The following is a 15240-nucleotide window of genomic DNA, read 5'->3' as shown; positions in this document are numbered from 1 at the left end:
CAGGACCATCCAGGACCATCCAGGACCACCCCGGTGCCAACACGGTGTCAACACGGACCGAATCCCGGATCTACCCGGATGGGGTCCGGGATGGTCCGGGACGGTCCGGGACGTATATGGGACTGTAGCTTAAGTCTCAAGGTGGTTTCTGAATGGGGATGCAAAAGCCCCCCCCCCCCCCCCCCCCCCCCCCCCCCCACAAAAAAAAAAAAAAATAAATAAAAAATAACCTTACCCAATTTAAAACATTATTCGCAATTTTAGAAAGTTTATACTTGGTTTTTCATATTGGAATCCACAACGTGAACAATTTTGTATATATATAAGAATTTGATGTCAACTGTGTTTTGAAGTCCAATAACAATTTGATGTTATCATCTTGATCACAAAGCTTAAAGCCCCACTGCACAACTTATAGCTACTTGTGCCCTCTATATAGCAAACAATGCATAATCGGTGTCTGTTGGTTCCCCATGATCCCCTTTTTCTTATGTTAATTGAGAGCTGATTTGGTGAGATAACCACCTGTCAGTGACCTTGCAGGGAGGTCTAATCCCCATGGCCAAACTAGTGCAAACAGGCTTAAAAATTTGATTGGCACAAGGTATGATTTTTATTTTACAGGTTGGCAGGCCTGATAGCATCAGCGTCTGAGTTGGAGAGGCAACTGGACGTCGCTCGACAGGAGTTAGAGGCCAAGCATGCTGCCCTAGTGAGTCTGGAGGCAGAGAAGAGAGAGCTGGTCAAGGGGTTGGCCCTTGCGGAGGTACGGAATTAAAGGAACACATTATTACATGTTATAGCTTTGATTTGTTGCTGGAAATGGGATTGACATTGCTTTGCCATACCATGTGTACCATTAGTAAATATGAGAGCAAATGCTATTCGAAAAACAACCTTTTTCAGTTTGAGTTTCGATATACATTGTCTGGTTTCAGGTCTCTGGTTTATTCCTTTGATGTTGCTTTGATGAGCACAAGTATTAATACGTGCATGTCTTGTACTAATTGCTATTCTTCAGTATTTTATGTCAATGCATTTAAACAAAATTTATTGTGAACAGTTCTGCTGAGCATTAATATGTATTTGTTTGCACTTTCATTCAATGTTTATGATAACACACTTTAGCCTTTTAAATTTATATGTACCTTAAAATGGATTGTACATATTTTGAATACTCATTGTTGAGCTCTCCAAATTTCTAATCAATTTTAGAGACACCTGGGACCCGTTTCACAAAGCCTTTTTTCAATAACAATGACAAAAATCAGTGACAAATCTGTTGATAACCAATCGGAAGCAAGGATTTCAGTAGCTTATAACAAAAACTGCCATTTGTCACTGATGACAAGTTTTGTGAAACGCCCCCCTGTTCATTTTATTTATCCAACAGGAAGCATTGGCGGCCCGGGAAACTGAAATGGCAGCCTTACAGATGAAGTGCAATAATGTAGAGCAGAAACTAAAGGAGGAGCAAGGCAAGTCAACAGGACAGGACGATGATGTCCGTCAGCTCAGAGCAGACAAGGCTTCCTTAGAGGCAGCTCTGGCAAGTGCCAACGAAGAGAAGCGCACGTTTGATGACTCCCTGCAGAAGCTACGTGGAGACCTCAGTCGGGTGGAGACGGGCTTCAAGCAAATGCGACAAGAGCTTGGTGCAAAGACATCAGAGCTGGAGGCTGCTCAGATGGAAGGGCAGCAGGTGAGAGAACAGCTCAAGGTCGAGGAACAGCAGGTGGAGGCCCAGGAGGCTAACCTGGAGGCGTCGATTGCAGCCATCGGAAACAAAGATGCCATCATTGATGAGCTCCTGGAAGCCAAGGGACAACTGGAGAAGGAGATCCAGGGGCTGAGGCGAGACATGCAGAGCACACGTCATTCCCAGGAGTCCTCGGCACAGGCCAACGCCGGCCTTCAGGTTGAACTGTCCAAAGCCAGGGAAGGTTTCCAGATGCTGGAGCACCAACTCCAGAATGCCTTAGCAGAGAATGCCAACCTCCATGGCCAGCTGGAGTCTCTGAGTGAGGATCAGAAGCAGCTGGAAGGCCTCATGGATGAGAATGCGGCACTTCGCCAGAGGTCAGCGGACACCCAGAGCTCCATGCATCGTGACCTGGGAGAGCAGAAGGCCAATGTCCTGCGCCTTGGTACGGATTTGAGCAATGTCCAGAAGGAGCTGAGACAGAAGGAGCGTGCGTATGAAGCTCATTTGGGAGCTCTAACCATTCAGCTCCAGGATACATCCGTAGCTAAGGATCAGGTAGAAAGGGAACTCCATGAGCGAACTGCTGCTGTGGCTCAACTTAGCAAAGAGGAACAAGACAAACTCTTGAATGAGTTACAGGTTAGAACATCATATTTTCATTCTTGTCTTTGGAAATTCTCATAATCCTTTCCTTGCTATAAGTTGATTATTTCTAAGTAATTGATGTAGATAATGCAGCAACAATTGAATAATGTTTAAATGTACTTTTACCATTAACATCTCTTACTTGTTTTGTTATGTATGCGATCATAAGTTTTCAGTGTCATGTAAAGCCTATGAATTTGAGAAGTAATTGTTAATTTCAGAAGTAATATGGAATTTCATTTCAGAAGAACTGAGCTATGACATAATACAGTCAAACCCCTCTATAGCGACTGCCCACGGGGAACACAAAAAGTGGCCTTTGTAGACAGGTTCCTTTAGTACATGTTTTAATGAGGAACCATTTCCAAGGAAACAAAAAATGTGGTCTTTGTAGACAGGTAGTGACTAAAGCAAATTTGACTGTAGCTGCCAACCATTTCTATTTTTGAGGAATGATTGTTAATTTTTTAGCCCTTAAACTAATCTTTTGAACCCTAAATTTCTTCTATGTAAAAACTGCATTCTTGATATTTCCCTGAGATACTACCATTTTTAGCTGTGAAAGGTGACTGACAAAAAGACAATTTTCAACAACCTCGGGAAACAAAAATGGTTAACCGTCAATTATTTGCACATATGGGACTAGTCTGCAAGCACCGTGACAATTTTCAACAGAGCTTGATTTTCTCAGTACCGCTAATATTATGTGTCTCTTGCAGAGTATGAAGCAAGATGTGGATGTGTTGAGGAATGAGAGGAACCGACTCAATGATGAAGTCCAGGATCTCAGAAGAAACATGGAAGACGATACAGAAGCATACAGGAGGAAGATCGATGAGTTAGAGGCAGAGCTACAGGTAAAGGTTCATTTACACATGATGCTGAAAACCACCTTAAAGGAGCTACACAAAGAAAACTCACTAATAACTCATAATTAGAACAAATTACATATGGATGGAAATATTTTCTCTTGAAAAACACGAACAATTTGCTGAGAAATCATATAGATATCATGGAAAGGCGTAAAATGCAATTTTTCAAGACCCTCCTTAGACCCCTGAACGCCCCTCAACGTAAGTCAACACACAAGCGTAACGAGCTCTGAATAGTGACATCACACACTGGACGAACAGCTCAGTACCGTGTAGAAGTATGCAGCTAGCCAGCCGTGTCCCGTATGTGACGTCACAAATACTGACGCTCTACAAAGGACTGCTGAAGGCAGAAAATCTGGAAACATCAAAACTAACATTTTTGAGAGTTGATTACTGCGGGCCCCAAACATATTTTGAAGAGAAGAGTTGTTGTATTCGATCGGCAAGGCTTCCCCTTCGCAATGATATGAATTTTGCAACACTTTTGATTCTTTGTGTGGCTACTTTAAGAAAGAAAAATATGCTACAGCGAAATAAAATGACCTGGGTGTATTACGCCTCAGAATTCTGCATCTTGTAATACACAGATACTGAGTATAGGTAGCAAGGGTAGTAAGTACTTTTTTTTTTCCATTTTTGTTTTGCAAAAGGGTGGGGGGGGGGACTTTTCATTTGTTGTGTAATAAAGTTAAAATTTATGCTTTTTAAGTGTTCCTTTTTACAGGGGTCCCCCGTAGATCCGCGCCTGCATGTAACAACATTGAGGATCCCATCAAAAGTAAAAGTTGTCAAAGTTTCTGTCGGCTTGATTATCTTAATTTTTTTAAAGATCAATTTAGGTCTAGGAAACATGTTCTTATTAAGAATCATATGTGTTCAGAAAGATTTCCCGACATATGAAGTCTATGGGATTTACTCATATATCATGAGATTGCAGGGTCATGTGGAATGTCATCTTGTGAGAAATGTAACTATGCAGTGATGTACAAATTTTCTCAAAAAAATTATTTTTGTGTTTGTTCTTTGCAGGATTTAAAGGAAGTCTTGGACCGTCAGAGGAGAAATGAGCTGAACAATCGCGCCCTGGCTCTTGACTTGGAGCGAGAGAGAGGAAGGTTAGCAGGTAAGCAAGATTTAAAGGGAGAAAACTTAATGATTTTAGGATCAATGTTGGTGCTTGAATTTTCTGTATCAGGTAACAGATCAATGTGTATTTATTGAAGGTACACTATCAAAAGTAGATGAGCGTATGAAGGACAGCTGGATAATTTCCTAAAAAGATATGGATATTGAGGTAGTTACCTTGCCAACATCCTACACGCTGTGTGTAATGTGCAAGTTAGAGTCAGGTTAGAATTGGTTTCCAGCAACTTTCTAGTTTATCATTCAGTAGATTGCTTGTTTGGATTAATATGATTAAATGAAATAAGGTAAACTCATTGATATCATTAACATCCCTAGAAACATTCAAAAAGAATCTATAGTCATATATGTTTGCATGTTATTTTAGTTAATTATATGTTGATGAAAGTACATCTATATTATGCATATTTGTTCTTATTTCTTTTATGTAACCCATTCTAATTCTACCCCTCTGCACCTCAGAATAGTTTACTAGATCGATGGCGCATAACAAATGCTGTATTTATTAGGTGGTCTGTTGAAAACAGATCACCTATTGTTTTCGTCAGAATTTTCTTTATTATTATTATTATTCTTTATTTTTATTTATTTCCTACACTTTTTTGTGCCTAGGATAACTCAAGTTCGGTTTCGTCAATTTCATTCAATTTTGGCACAGTCATAGGTCATTGTCATGAGACGTGACAGGAACCTTTTCAAGGTCATCACGTCATCGTGACGTCATCCAGGCGCCATTTTGTGAAATCACGTTATCCATCATATCTTCATGATGCATAAGCAAAGGTCATTCATATCCATATCACATATATTTCAGGTCAAGGGTCAAAAGGTCATGTCATCAAAGGTCACATAAAGGTCATGACGCGCGCGTACGTGCGCGTCAAAATTTTAAAATGCTCAAAATCACTTAACTATTAAAGGAGAGTACGAATCAGGTCATTTTAAGCATTTCAAAATTTTCCGTCCGTAAGTGTCACCGCGCGCGTTGCGCGCGCTCACAACGCGCGGAAAAGGTCAAATTCAAATTGTTTACATGATTTAGATTCCTCTTACCGTAAATGACAATTTACATTAATTTCAGTCACCCTTGACCTTTCAAAAGGCCGTGATCGCGCGTCAAAGTTCAAAATCCGCGCGTGCTGCTATGGGCAATATAATGCAAATTTGATCAAAAACATGACATTTTAAAAATCAAAATAGCTCTTCAGATAATCAATTGTTTCCATTTTTTATATCATGGTTGGAAGAAGCATGAGTTGGAGATATGATTTCATGTGTCATTTGACCCTCAATTAACTCATGACGTCATCATAATGGCCTCCAAACTCAAAATTTCAATTTGCATATTATGACGTCAGCAGATTTTTGGAAAATTGATTGTATCTCTGTAAATATTGATCAATTTTCTTTCAAATTTGGATATGTTCTACCTGAGAATATTTTCTACAAATGCAGTCAACACGCTATTTCATTTTGACAATGGTATCATGGTGTATTTATGCGATTAAAGGAGGCATGTCAATTTTTCACATTTTGCGTGTATTCTCTATGGGACATGACTTTTTCTCAAAACTGGATTCTACATTCTGGTCTTTCGCGAGCCATATCTCCGTTGTTTTATCTTTGTTTACGCTGAGCTTTGAGTATGTTGTAGCTGAGACAATAAGCTATCACAAGTGTGCCCTTTATTTTTCGATCAGATGCCGGGATCATGCTCATATTTCACTTACAAAGTGGGATTTGATAATTCCATTTTCCGTTTACGTGTAATCTCTATGGGAAATGTTTTGGTATATCGGTAACGCACTTGACTTCCGACCTCGAGGTCCCTGGTTCGAGTCCGGGCGTCTCCAACAATTTTTTTTTTTAACTTTTTTTTCTTTTTGACCTTTCACTGTACCATCTCCTTTGAATATTAAAACACGTACAATCGCAAATAATGTAATAAACAACCATATTTACTTTATTATTACCCTATTATCACTTGATCCATTACTTTTTGCGTGTAATCCTTATGGGAGATGACTTTTTCTCAAATCTGGATTCTACATTCTTGTCTTTTGCGAGCAATATCGCCGTTATTTCAGCTTGATTTTTGTTGATTTTTGAGTGTGTTGTAGCTGAGACTTTATACTATCTAAATGTTCTCTCATTTTGTTCAGTCTGATGTCATCATGGTCTGTTGATGATAATCATCAACATCATCATGATCATCATCATCATCATTATCGTCATCACCATTACTATCAAGATCATCATCATCATCATGATCATTGTTTACATGTCTTTATAACTTCTCCCTTTCTCAATACAGTAACTATTTTAATCTATCATAAGACTTGAAGACAGACCACCTTATTCGTCTTCGTGACGAATTAAATTTCTAGTATTTTAATTGAATTTGTACAAAAACACAATTCAATTAAAATAAATTTGTGACCACTTTTTTGTGTGCACGATTACTCAAAATTGAACCGTCCAATTTCTTTCAAATTTAACACAGTCATAGGTCATCATCTTAAGACGTGACAGGAACATTTTCAAGTTCATCAAAATATCGTGACGTCATCCAGGCGCCATTTTGTGAAGTGCTCTGAGAATCAACTCATGATCATATCTTTATAACCGTAAATCATTTCTCATTCATATTTATAACGATTATGGTCAATATCCGTCCGGTCAACTTAAGGTCAATAAACGCGCGCGTACGTGTCCGTCCGCGCGTCGGTGCGCGCAAAAATAAAAAATGCTCATAATCTTTTTTTGATCAAATTAGAGTACGTTTTAGGCCATTTCAAGCATTTCGAAAATTTCGAAAATTTTCGCAGCATAAATTTGCGCGCACGTTTGTGTTCGTAATGGTCGTACGCAACCGAGAATCGCTTTTTTTTTGTCTATCATAGTATTCCCCAATTTATTCCGAACAATTTGATACCATGTTTATCTCTTTATGACCATTAATAACGAAATGAGCGTCCGTTCAAGGTAAAGTCCGTTCGAACCCTCAATTAACTCATGACGTCATCATGATTGCCTCCGTTCAAGGTAAATGTCCATGCGTGCGAGCTCTTGTAATACATAGCATATATGGGCAAAAACATGCCTATACAAAATCCATTGTAGCTCTTCAGAATGGATAGATACTCCCAATTCTTTTTCATATTTGGATAGATTATGAGTCGGAGATTTGATTTCATGTCTCATTTGACACTCAATTAACTCATGACGTCATCATAATGGCCTCCGAACTCAAAATTTCAATTTGCATATTATGTCGTCAGCATATTTTTGGAAAATTGATTGTATCTCTGTAAATATTGATCAATTTTCATCCAAATTTTGATATGTTCTAGCTGAGACAAATCTCCACAAATAAATTTGCGACGTATTTTTCATTTTGACAATGGCATCATGCCGTATTTTTGCGATTAAAGGAGGCATGTCAATTTTCACATTTTGCGTGTATTCTCTACGGGACATGACTTTTTATCAAAACTGGATTCTATATTCTTGTCTTTCGCGAGTAATATCTCCATCATTTTATCTTCGTTTACGCTGAGCTTTGAGTATGTTGTAGCTGAGACAATGAGCTATAATAAATGTGCCCTTTATTTTTCGATCATATGCCGGTATCATGCTCATATTTCACTTACAAAGTGGGATTTGAGAATTGTATTTTCCGTTTCCGTGTAATCTCTATGGGAAATATTTTAGTACATCGGTAACGCACTTGACTTCCGACCTCGCGGTCCCTGGATCGAGTCCTGGCGTCTCCAACAATTTTTTTTCATCAATTTTTTTACTTTTTGACGTGTCAATGATCATGAAAATTGAAGACAGACCACCTAATTCGTCCCCATGACGAATTAAATTTCTAGTTATTATTATTATCATCCTTCAGGTGTGCACCAGAGTCACTCGGCCCTCAAGCAGCACACAGGAATGCTGGAAAGTGCCCTCGCCCAGCGAGAGAGTGCGGTAGAGGAGCTGTCTGCCGAGCTGACAAGTACAGCCCAGGAGAGGGCCAATGAGAACTTGCGTCTTCAGAAACTTGTCCGTGAGATGGGAGCGGTGCTGGAAAAGGAGAAACAAGCTACTCAGGACATTAAGAAACAGGTAAAAATAGATTCTGTCAAATCATTAGAACAGGGGAGTGTTTCACAAAGACTAAGATCAACTTAAAGTTGGACTTTGTCAAGCCGTGTCATGCCACTAGGTCCTCTAACCATTTCAGGCATTTGTTTCTCAAGAGAAATACAAATCATGGTCACAAATCTACAGAGTTTTCATTTTTTTGTAGTTCATTATTGAAGGAAAAATATTATCTAAAGATCATAATTGAGAGACTAGTGGTGAGAGCAAACAGTGGTATAAATGGCCTGCCATAGATAAGACCAATTTAAAGTCGATCTTTGTCTTTGAGAAACACCTCCCAGAATTCCATTTATATAGCACAACTTTAGGATTTTAAAGGTGTGGTAACTGGATGAGTCACAGAAATGTAGCTCAGAAGGTACAGGATTCAAACCCCTGCCACAGCTCTGACGTCCCATGACAAGGCATTCATCTACATTTGCCAAATTTGACCCAGATTAACTAAATGGGTACATAATTAATTGAACGCTGAAGCGATCATCAAGGCAGTGATGCTAAACCAAGATAATGATCCAAACCTCTTTGGAAGGGCATATAGATATTTTATGATCAGGTAGTATGTGCTATACAAGAATCGGTTATTATTTTTATGAAAATTTCCTTGATGCTCACACCTTGCCAATGTAATGGGCTTCATCTTGACTGTACAACAATATAGTCGTTTAATCAACAGTGAAATGTCTTTCTTTTTGCATCACTCAGCTTGACAATGAGGAAGACCTTATCAGCTACATCAAGACCTTAAACCTTTTAACTATTGAAATAATAATATTCAGCTTTTATATAGCGCTTAATAAATCTCGGACGTCTCCAAGTGCTTTACAGATTTACTATTACATTCAGTGCTTGCCTGCACACACTGTGTGCACAATCTCCCCTCCCATTCCAGCCATGCGTTATTTGACGCTCAAAAACTGTTTGACCAACAATGTATTTCTTGTTGAATCCCACAGTTTTCCAGTGAGAAGGGCCAATGTAATCAGCTACGGCAAGACCTGGAGACCTTACAGGGTGATTCTCAGGAGATCCGAAGTGAAGCCAAGCAGAAGGAAGACGAGATGAAAGCCCTGAAATCAGAGTTAGCAAGACTGAAACAGGTAAAGTCATGGACACATTCCTTCCAGTTTGGGGGTAGTAGGAGGATGAGGAGGAGGAGAAGAAGGGTGCTTAATTAACCTTATGTTGGTACTTCAGGGGGGTGTTTCACAAAGATCCTAAGTCAAATTTAACTCTAGGTGTGACTTAAAAATTATGGATAGCCATTTGTAACCTTAAAATAAAATATATTCAAATGCGAATTTCAAGTATTTTAGACTTTTTATGAATTCCACATCAAGAACATGAAATCTCCTTGATAATAGAAAATATGAATGATTTGAATCAACATTTTATGCCTTTTAAAATAACTTTTACAAAATATTTTCACAGATGCTAACGGCTTTGTATAATTGTTAAGTCCAACTTAGAGATAAATTCAATTTAGGATCTTTGTGAAACACCCCCCTGGTGAAGTAAATCATGTATAAAGTCATTAGCACCTTTCATATCAGCTCCATAGGCATTTTAATATGTCGTAACAGAAGTGCAAAACCCCAAAACTCTACATAATATGTGAAATGTAGCCATTGATCGAAGGAAGAAACAGTGAAATTCTTTACATAGTTCACAAATTGAGTCTGGCTGCAGCACCAATGTCCTTTTGCAAGACATTTATCTACATTTGTCACTCTCCACCCAGGTGAAGTAAATGGGTACCTGGTAGGAAGGAATTCCTTGAATGCTTTAGCGCCTTGTTATGATGGCGCAGCTACAGCTGGGATGATAATACGATATTTTGTATTTAGGGCAGAAGAGTATATTCATATAATAACTGCGCTATTTAAATGGACCGATTATTATTATTATTATTTATTATCATTTCAGAACGAGGAGAAACAGAAGAAAGAAGGAGAAGAGATGAGGAGACATATTGAAGCCAATAAGAGTCACATGGAGAGATTAAAGAGACATCTTAAAGACAAGGATGCACAGAGCCCTGTACTTGAAGATCAAATGAAGGTGAGGCTTGATTTTCAACCACAATTACAGATCTGGGACATTCTATTGATTCTTCAAGTCGTACATGTATTCAATCACATTTTTGTGATGTGACAAATATGCAAATATCCCCTTTGAATATTCATGTGTTCAGTGTAGTTGGGGATTGTCATTGGATTAAATAAACTCACAATTTGAAGTCAATAGTCCAGTTTTGTCTTAATGTTATTGAAGTAATCATAATTTCATTTGTTAGGTAGGGAAGTGGATGATTCACTATAAGCTTTGAACCACCCAAACTATGTTATAAATGATAAATGTAGTAATTTACCATTTGGATTTTATTTTGTGTGCACTGCAAAGAAAGTTGAGGATTATTAGTATTTCTCCATATCCATATCCATATCATATTGCAAGATCAAGTACAATTATAAAGGGTTTGAGATAGTGATGGAAATGTCATGAATTTTTAAATCTGGTTCCATACAACCCAGATATGCATGAACACATATTCACTACTTTACCCCTCTCACCTACTGTCTGCCAGTTATGTTATGCTTCAATATGTTCCTGAATGAAGTATATTTTTGTGTATGATCCAGACATTGGCATGGCAGAGCGAGCAGAAGACCAGAGAAGCAGATGCTTTGAGAGAACAACTCGTGCTAGCAGAGAAAAGACAACAAATAGAAATGGATGGAGTCAAGACTAACCTACAGGTTAGATATCTCATTTTGTCGGGGGGGGGGGGGGGGGAGGATATTCTTGAATTAATAAGAGCTCCACTGTGAACCCTACAAACTGCACACAAAAGAAATATCCTTAATGAGACATCACTCTCTACTGTATAAGTGGTAAATGTATGGTAAAATGTTATTAGTCTCTAGGAATGGTGAAATGAATTCACATTTTCAATGTCAGGCCTAAACACTGAATGAATGACCTGCTTGATCTAGATGACCTTACAAAACTGCAGTGAAAGTGCTTTATCAGTTGCCGCAATGATGAGAAGGTCATAAGTTTAAAGACTTTTTACCGTAGTGCACACAGTGTGGACATGAATGAATCTGAATGAATCATGAATAACTTCTGAGTATAATACCAGGGTATATGGAATAATTTTCACATGTAACAAATAACAAAAACAAAGCATTTCTCGTCTGTCTCCCCCCCCCCCCCCCCCCCCCGCCTCCTTCTTGGCCGCCGCCTTCACTTTTTTAAAAATCTTTTAACTATTCAGAAGAAGAAAAACAAATCAATAAAAGCCACAAACACAAAAAAGCCTGTGATATACATTTTGTTTAAATAGCTCCTAAAGTGATACAAATCATTTTGTTTGTTCATACATTGCATCAGTATACTCACATAGCACTATATCTGTCAATAAATAAGCTTAGCCAAATATAACTAGCATAGCAGCCGTAAGTCTGGACGAGAAACACATTATTTTTGTTATTTGGCATAACAGAAAGTTTACTTTTGGAGATATCACATCATTAATGTATTATCAATATTTTTCCCTTACCAGATGACAAATAAAGAGCTGGATGGAATGAAGAAAGAGCTTGCATCAACAAGGAAAGAGAAGTTTGCTTTCCAAGCCAAACTGAGTCAACTCAAATCTGCTCTCCAGGCTACATTGCAACAGAATAAAGTAAGTGGGGCTCTGGGCCTTGTGTCATAAAACCTGTCATCAATAACAAGTTACAATAATTGTTATAAGCTAATGAAATGGTGTCATTTGATTGGCTGAGAGCAAATTTGTCGTAGAAACAAGACTCAATAAAATAGGGCCCTGAAAACACCATATTTGTATAAAACAATGTTTCATTCATTAATCAGGGCCCCGTCTTACAAAGAGTTGCGATTGATCCAAATCAATCGCAAGTCCTCCAATCAATCGCAAGTTTGCAGTCGCCTATCTCTTATGTACATAGTTGTGATCAACTCTTTGTAAGACTTGGCCCAGATGTACACAACTTGTGTGCATTTTATTTCAAGGTGTTGCAAGGTGTACAAAGTGTTGGTTCATATCATGCATATCTGTTCAGTCAGAGCAATGTATTTTTAATATCGGTAGTTGTAAATTCCAAGGATGCCAGTTTTCAGGCCACACCCTGATTTCAGGCCCTGACACCTACTCAGACTATCTTATGTACAGCTCATATAGAAGTTCATGTCAGACTTTAATTTCGGGCTCAAGCAAGAAACCAACAGATGTCTCTAAAATTCAAATAATGAACATTTTCTTACTTTCCCAGCTTCTGAAAGCCAAACTCAAGTCCAAGAGCCGAGTGGCAGCCACCATGGGCAAGCCAGGGGCAGATGGGGCTAGCCAGGGTGACGGCAAGGGGCCAGCGGACGACATCGTGGTACCCGAGATCGCCTATGATGTGGAGTCGTTACTCAACAGTGATGTGGTGGAAGGGGTGTCGGCCAGTCATAGCAGGTAGGATATCTTTTCCTCATGTTACGGATGTTAACTTCGTAAAATGCATTGAGAAATAGTAGTCCAAAGGTATGATGCTCTGGTGACAATCGCTTTAGGATACATTTCTTTTCCCAACTGAATGCCTAACTTCAACCCAACACTCTACTTAAGCCCAGACGTAAACCCAACTGAAAACCCATTCACAACCCAAGCCATAATCCTATGTCTTTGACAAAATATAATTATGTGCAAGTGCTGGATCACAATCAATTAACCATATGCCAATCAGGCAGGGGTGATGATGATGATGATGACGATGACAACTACAACGATGATGACGATGATGATGATAATGATGATGATGATGACGATGACAACTACAACGATGATGATGATGGTGACAATGATAATGATGATGATGATGATGATGATGATGATGATGATGATGATGATGATGATGAAGATGATGATAAAGTTGAGGACTATGATGATGACAATGATGATATTGATGGTGATGATGATGATGATGATGATAACGATTGATTAATTAATTGTTATTATTATCCTGATATCCTCTTCCACATCAGACCGCTGCATGCCATCCAGTCCTGCTTACAAAACATCAAGGATCAGATGGGTGCCCTGGAGGACCAGATGAAGGAACACACGGCCGCTGTTAATACCTCATCAGAGGCATGGAAGTAAGGACACACACAGCCATTCAATCTGAACCTTTAGCAGACCCTAAGCTACTTAAAGTGACCCAGTAACATTTCATCAGATTCTGAAACAAAATCCTGCATTTAGCTCATACTGCAATCATATTTATAAACCTATAGGTCAGTCAGGAACCCCATGATTTGTGACAACCCATGTAAAGCAGATCGCCTGTCTGATTATCAAGATATATATGTTTGGAAATCAAAATTTCATTTTTTGTTCTATTGGGGAAAATTAGGGTAAATCTGGTCAATCAAAGATTTTTAATTCCATTAGGCACTAATTTTTCTAGGGCTTCAAAATTACACCATATCACAGACACCGATAACATGTAGGGCCATGCATATCAGATTTAACATTGTTAAACGATGTCTTTAAACACTTATTAGGGTAGAACTCTACCTAAAGATTTGTCTGTCACAGGTTATAATTTTGTGTTATGGCAAAATGGGAATATCCCACAGTTGGATTTGTTCAGAACTTAAAAGTTATCAGACTTATTGTATTTATATTAGAAATACCCTTTTATTCATAAATAGAGCAATTATTACTATAACCTGTATAACATATTTGACATTTCTTCCCATGCAGAGAGGTCGGTGATAAAGTGCGTGACCTGCGGAGGGCCAGCATTGACCCCATGACCCCAACTCCAGGCTTGCTTCCACACAAGCTCCCTAACGGGTCAGCTCCTGGAGCCCCAGCTCAAAAAATGACCAATGGAAAGTCATCGGGATCACAGATATATGACCTATAATCTACCCAGTCTTACCTGATTGAGTGTCTGTCTGTTTATTTCACAAACCTTTGTCCTTTGTCCACTGCAAAATAAAAATAATTTCACATTTGCACATGTATGTAAATGAATGAATATGGGCCTACAAATGGAGATTTTAATTCCAAAAGGAGCTAAATCCATTTTTCTAACTTCAGAGAAAAAAGAAATTGTTTACCAGATTTTGTACGGGTGTCTATTGAAAAGAGATATTAGAAGCTGCAGTTTTTCATAATTGCTCCTGAAATTTAGGTAAATAAATTTGTTGAAAGACGGGTACTTAAGTGAACAAGGTTCTGATATCAATAACTCAGTTTTCATCAAAATTTAATTTAGCTCCTTTTGGAATAGAGTGGTGAAGTGTGACGTCATCAAAAATCTATTTTTAGAATTTCTCAATTTTTTCTTCATATTCCGAAATAACATCAAAAATAATGTCCAAATGTCGATAACCAATTGAATATGTGAAGTATTGGCTGAGATATGACCATCTGAATAAATATACCCCCCATAGGAACTCAGTGTTATATGCTCTGGCTCCTAATGGTTAGGAGCCAGAGAATATAACACTGAGTTCCTATAGGACATATATTCATTCAGATGGTCATATCTCAGCCAAAACTTAACATATTCTATTGGTTTTCGATATTTGGACATTATTTTTGATGTTCTTTCGGAAAATGAAGAAAAAATTGAGAAATTCTAAAAAAAGATATTTATGACGTCACAGCTTCGGTACTCTATTAAGCTCTTC

The 15240-nt window shown here is 38.4% G+C and overlaps 1 protein-coding gene across 1 annotated transcript in view; it reads left to right on the top strand.

Moving 5' to 3' along the window:
* Nucleotides 1-14551, top strand: part of LOC583221 (golgin subfamily A member 3) — a 31363-nt gene extending 16812 nt beyond the window's left edge. Inside the window, exons 12-23 of the mRNA XM_030991684.1 lie at nucleotides 625-766; nucleotides 1394-2344; nucleotides 3070-3207; nucleotides 4255-4348; nucleotides 8270-8484; nucleotides 9477-9620; nucleotides 10447-10581; nucleotides 11163-11279; nucleotides 12089-12214; nucleotides 12822-13009; nucleotides 13579-13692; nucleotides 14303-14551. Coding sequence (XP_030847544.1) covers nucleotides 625-766; nucleotides 1394-2344; nucleotides 3070-3207; nucleotides 4255-4348; nucleotides 8270-8484; nucleotides 9477-9620; nucleotides 10447-10581; nucleotides 11163-11279; nucleotides 12089-12214; nucleotides 12822-13009; nucleotides 13579-13692; nucleotides 14303-14468 — 2530 coding nt within the window. The 3' untranslated portion in view covers nucleotides 14469-14551. The remainder of the gene's footprint in view (nucleotides 1-624; nucleotides 767-1393; nucleotides 2345-3069; nucleotides 3208-4254; nucleotides 4349-8269; nucleotides 8485-9476; nucleotides 9621-10446; nucleotides 10582-11162; nucleotides 11280-12088; nucleotides 12215-12821; nucleotides 13010-13578; nucleotides 13693-14302) is intronic.
* Nucleotides 14552-15240: the final 689 nt, after the last annotated feature.

Source organism: Strongylocentrotus purpuratus, unplaced genomic scaffold (genome assembly GCF_000002235.5).
Source record: "Strongylocentrotus purpuratus isolate Spur 01 unplaced genomic scaffold, Spur_5.0 spur5_scaffold_2, whole genome shotgun sequence".
NCBI lineage: Eukaryota > Metazoa > Echinodermata > Echinoidea > Camarodonta > Strongylocentrotidae > Strongylocentrotus > Strongylocentrotus purpuratus.
Note: the sequence above shows the minus strand (reverse complement) of the source record. Positions and strands in the feature narration are given on the sequence as shown.